This window comes from Benincasa hispida, chromosome 9 (assembly GCF_009727055.1).
Source record: "Benincasa hispida cultivar B227 chromosome 9, ASM972705v1, whole genome shotgun sequence".
Classification (NCBI taxonomy): domain Eukaryota; kingdom Viridiplantae; phylum Streptophyta; class Magnoliopsida; order Cucurbitales; family Cucurbitaceae; genus Benincasa; species Benincasa hispida.
Window position 1 is genome coordinate 50,366,648 of NC_052357.1, and position 5,205 is coordinate 50,371,852.

Consider the following 5,205-nt stretch of genomic DNA (forward strand, 5'->3'; position numbering starts at 1 on the left):
CCCCCCCCCAAAAAAAAAAAACAAAAAACAAAAAACAAATGGACGATCCAGAAAAAATCAAACTAGAAACATTCAGAAAAAAAGAGGATCCAATTGTTAAGAATGAGAAACAGAGGATAGTTATAAACCTTCTAGATCATGGACAAATGACGATCACTCAAGATGATTTCTTACTAGTGCTAGTTCTTTGCAAGCCTATCTAAGCCCCGTTTTTCAAGTTCTAGTGCTCGTTTTGGAGTCCAGCCTTTACCCCCATTTTTGCTGTCCATCATTTCAATTCGTTAAATTCCTACATTATTAACACAATATGCCACATCTTGGGGTCCATCTTCCATGCCAGGTCGAAACTAGAAACATTCAGAAAAAAGAGGATCCAATTGTTAAGAATGAGAAACAGAGGATAGTTATAAACCTTCTAGAAACAAACACCTAAATCAATCTGCTTCTCCTGAACTCTCAGATATTCCTATCCAATGGATTACAAAAAACTTCTTCAATCGGTCATGAGATTAGATAAACTATAATTACAAAAAGGGGACCAGTTACTCTGACTAAGAGATAGAAACAGAGTACTAGATTTGAGAAAAGCTTGGTGGTTTTTTTTTCCTTATTTGTGAAAATTCGTGATTTTCATTCAAGCCATATAGACCATAAGTAAGCCGGGTGAAATTAAGCCAAAGTATTCTTCTCTAGTTCTCCCTTTAAGGATGACCGTTGAAAAAGAGAGAGGATGTCCAGAAGAGCTTTTTTGCAAACAAAATTCACCAAAATGAAATCCCAAAAATATCTAGCTTGCTTGACACCAGAAAAGCAAATAGATTTTAGTTTCCTCGGCAAATTTGCACATGATGCAGCATTGAGGATAGATGCTGATCCATTTCGACAATAGGTAAAAATAAAAACATGCACATTATAGGACCCCTTTTAAATGCCTTCCAAGGTTTGGTGAAATCGAGCTGCCTTCATCATCAAGCAACACTCTTTACTATCTAGACATGTTGAAGTCTGAAATCTTTCTGCGTATTTGACTCCTAAGAATTTTGGCTCACGAGGCGGGCCAGTCGTGTACCAGTTGCAAGTTCCATTGAAAGCCATGTTTCATCCAGGATTTCACGTGTCGTTGCTGAAGAAGTCACAGTGTTTGACTGAAAACTAATAACAAAGAAAATGCAAAAACTTCAGTAGTTTTAAACTGAGCTGCCGCATCTACAAGAAATGATATAGTATAAGATGAAATCACTTGGAGAAGGGTGGAACTATGAAATAAAGCCATGTGTGGCCCAAGGAGTCGTGAAGTAGGAGTTGAGAGGAGGGGAGTTGTGAACCCCACTCCTTGTTTGGTCCAAGGAGTTTGTGGGTGCCAATACTAACAAACATCAATTTTATACCTTATCAAGTCTTTACATTGTGGGCCCTTGGAGCTCACTATTCCACTTCTTGACCCAAACGCACCCTTTAGACCTAGAAAAAGAATACAAAGGGGATTGTCTCCGATGAGGGGTTTGAACCTCCAACCTCTTGATCAAGGATATATGCCGTAAAACTAAAAAAGTTGTTAATCAATCCATCTTCTATTGTAAAATTTTCGACAAAATACACTTTTGGTCCTTGAAGTTTGAGCTTGGTGTCTATTTAGTTCCTGAAGTTTAGGAAATAGTTCTAAATGGTCCCTCAATTAAATTGATCGTTAATTGGCTAATGAAAAATGACATGGCATGAATGGTATGACAATTTTTACTTGAAATTTAACTTTTATTAATTTAAAATTATTTCAAGTGGCATGTTTCTCTCATTCAACCGTTTGCAAACTTCGCTTCTTCCATCTTTTTCTTTCCTTCTTTGCACTGGGTACCAACTTATTTCTTCAATAAAAATACACTTTGGAGAAGCAACACCTCAACCTGAACAAACAATCTTTGGAGCAAACCTAAAACACGTGTTTGGGGGAAAAAGATTCCTGATCAACAAGGCAAATTGGCAATTCCCAATAATTTGATCGTATATCCTACGTCCAACCCACCACCGCCCTATTATTAAAAGTGAAATGAACCTTAAATTGAGAACAAAAAAGTATGTTGAACTCACAATATATATAAATACTTGATAAAATTTACTCGCTACTCCTTAGAGAAGAATGGCCTTTCTACAATTGTTAAGAATATAAGACACTTTTGGCCCTTTCTACAATTGAGTTTAATGAGGACAAACAATTGGGGTCATCACAAGGGAGGCCCCAGAGAAGTAGTGGGAAAGACCTTACCTGTCCATTTAGCCAACTGGTAGTTGATGGCGGGGTGGCTGCATCTAATATATTATTTTACTAGTAGTTTAAAATGCTCTTTTACTGTTGAAAATTATTAGAGAACTCCTGGGAAGGATGCAGAAATGAGACTTCCACTGAAGGAAACGGGTTCAATTACTCTCCACTTCATCAAAACTTTGGTATGTCTAGAAATTGGCCAGATTAGAAAAAAGAAGATTGTCCTGGGTGCTGTATGGTGTTTGGGAATTTCCGTTGGAACAAGATTATATCTAGTACCTGTTGCTTGACCTCCAAGTCATTCATTGTCATGTGTAGAAGTCCCACTGCCGCTTGACAGCTTGAGATAGTTTTCATTTCATCCCATACCTTCATTTATGTTAGAACATTTGACAAGTCAACCAAGTAATCTTGTGACCTATCCAAATGTTCTATTCAAGTTTCTAAACCGAGAAAAGTCAGGAGCCCATATCCTTTAACTGGCATTGCTCTAGTTATTTTGCTCCCTTTGTCCTAGACCTTCATTCTGGTCCAGTGTGGCTATTATTGAACCTGTAACTTCTGAAATCCTTTCTGGTTTTGTCTTTTGGGTGAATGTTATCAGAATTTTTGTTTAAGAAATCTGGTCTATAAAAAATCTAAAGAGAAGTGAGAGAAGCAAAGGAGGCTGTATAACTTGCATATTACCTCTTAGCATCTTCCAGGAGCTCCTTGTCTTTTATTTTTTTTTTCCAAAATATTAGTCTGAATTTGTATAATCTTATGTAATTATTAGTCTCTTTTCATGACTGTTTGGAGCTTTGTGCATCTTCTGGTGTTCGTGCGGGTATGGGTGCATTCCATATTTGACCTCCCATTCGAATTATCTTTTTGAATAGGTGTCCACAAAGTAGTTTGGATATAGAGTTATGTTTACCATTTCCAAATTTTTCTCCAGATCAAATGATACCTCAAGTGATACAGATTCCTATATGTTTATCAACTATGATTTAAAATATTTGGAAGTTTAATTTGGTCTTCTAAAAATGTTGAGTGTGAAAATGTTATGTTGCTTTTCTTCACTCTCTGTCTCTCTACGACTTGAGAACTTTACAAGGATTCCTTTTGTAGAATAGCCACGTCAGTTTTTGTCTTCAAGGGAGATGAAGTATCTTTGTTTAGTCTCCTTCAGGCATAAATTTAATATATGCGTAATGATGTTTATTTAATTTTAAAGTAGCTTATTCACCATTTTTATGCTGGGGAGTTGACTTTTCTTCTGTAGCATAAAATACAGAATCAGAATTCAGTATATAATAAAGGTGCCAAGTTTATACTATTGTTTTATGTCTTGTAGGAAGAAATGATGAGAGGAAAACCAGGTTATGAGCATTTGAATGAGCCTCTCCACATCCTTGTTGAGGCGGAATTGCCCGTTGAAATTATTGATGCTCGCCTTATGCAAGCCCGTGAGATTCTTGAGGACTTGCTCAAACCAATGGTGAGAATCTTTTGAGATCTTAGGGAGGTGTTCGGGGTAAAGATTATCATAAAATTATAATAACCACCTCTTGCTACAGTAAATATTATTTCAAAACCTTCAATTAGCTATAGTAAATACTATTTCAAAACCCTCATTTGCTACATTATTTACAATTTGTTACATTTTTTACTATTTTATATTTATCATTTTTTAATTCTTTGTTACAGCGTTTACTATTTCCTTCTCAAACTAAAATAGTTTACACCTCAAAAACATACTATTATAACCCAAACTAAAATAATCTACACCCAAAATACAAACTATTAAAATCCAATTATAATAACCTAGGAGTATAATAACCAACTCCTTGCCCCAAACGCTCTCTTATATAACTTGGTCACCATCTTAGTGACCTAATTGGTCTTACTGATCTAATTTCCTTTTGTTATTTTCTCTTCCTATTAATTATATATTTAGGAAGAATCTCACGACTTCTACAAGAAGCAACAGCTACGGGAGCTAGCCATGCTTAATGGCACGCTTCGTGAGGAGGGCTCGCCTATGTCCAGTTCAGTGTCTCCCTTCCACAATAGCCTTGGAATGAAGAGAGCCAAGACTAGGGGGTAAATCGAATTGCTGCTTCATAGAAGAGGCTTTTGGAGATTGTTTTCTAGCGTCTGGGAGTAATCAGCAGTCCCATTCCAAGGTGTTGCCTGCAGCCAATGCCTTCACTGCAATCGGGGCACTCGCACTCTTATGTGCAGGTTCTTACTAAAATTTATATGGTGTGTTTATGTAGTATTCGGAAGAGAAGGTAATGTACTGACATGGAAATGTCAAAGCAGTAAAGGATTACTAGCGATTGGGGGGGGCTATATATATATTTGTTGCTCTAGCAGTTAATGGTTTGCGAAATCTCTCAAAAGAATTTAATGTGCGTTATTTACTAGGCTTTTTTTATAAGGTTATGATAGAAGTTCTGATATTATTTAGGATTGTGGGTTCTTTTGGGACTTAAAGAAAAAAGGGCCAAGGCTTGTAAGCGATTGTGAGGTACAGGAACTATTGATTTATTAAGTTGTTTTTTTGTTTCTGTTGGGTGTGTTTTGTACTAGAAAGAGTAGAAATCTTTTCCCCCCTTCAAAAACATTCTTTATTATTTCCTTTTTATATGATCTAGAGATTCAAAACCTTTGATATACTTTGCCTTCTAAGATCTGTACTATTATGAAATTTCATTCTGCTTCACAAATTTTGCTTGAGCTGCAGTTTTGTACTTCGGATATTACGAGGTGGTATCTTAACTAATCCTTTATATTAGTAGTCTTTAAAGTTTTTTAAATGCGTTTTTAAGGCCCGCTCTTTACCACTCTGCCTTAGAAGAACTACCCATAGTCAGCTTCATGTGCTTGAGAAGATGACTTCTAACTTCTCAAAATGAACCTTTTGGCACAGTGACAACCCAGAACTTGGACTCAGAGTT

The 5,205-nt window shown here is 36.3% G+C and overlaps 1 protein-coding gene across 2 annotated transcripts in view; it reads left to right on the top strand.

Moving 5' to 3' along the window:
* LOC120085785 (KH domain-containing protein At5g56140) overlaps positions 1 to 4,923 on the top strand; it is an 11,865-nt gene extending 6,942 nt beyond the window's left edge. For both annotated transcript variants that reach the window (XM_039041971.1, XM_039041972.1), the window contains exons 6-7: positions 3,597 to 3,740; positions 4,200 to 4,923. In XM_039041971.1, coding sequence (XP_038897899.1) covers positions 3,597 to 3,740; positions 4,200 to 4,349 — 294 coding nt within the window. In that variant the 3' untranslated portion in view covers positions 4,350 to 4,923. The remainder of the gene's footprint in view (positions 1 to 3,596; positions 3,741 to 4,199) is intronic.
* The last annotated feature ends 282 nt before the right edge of the window (positions 4,924 to 5,205 follow it).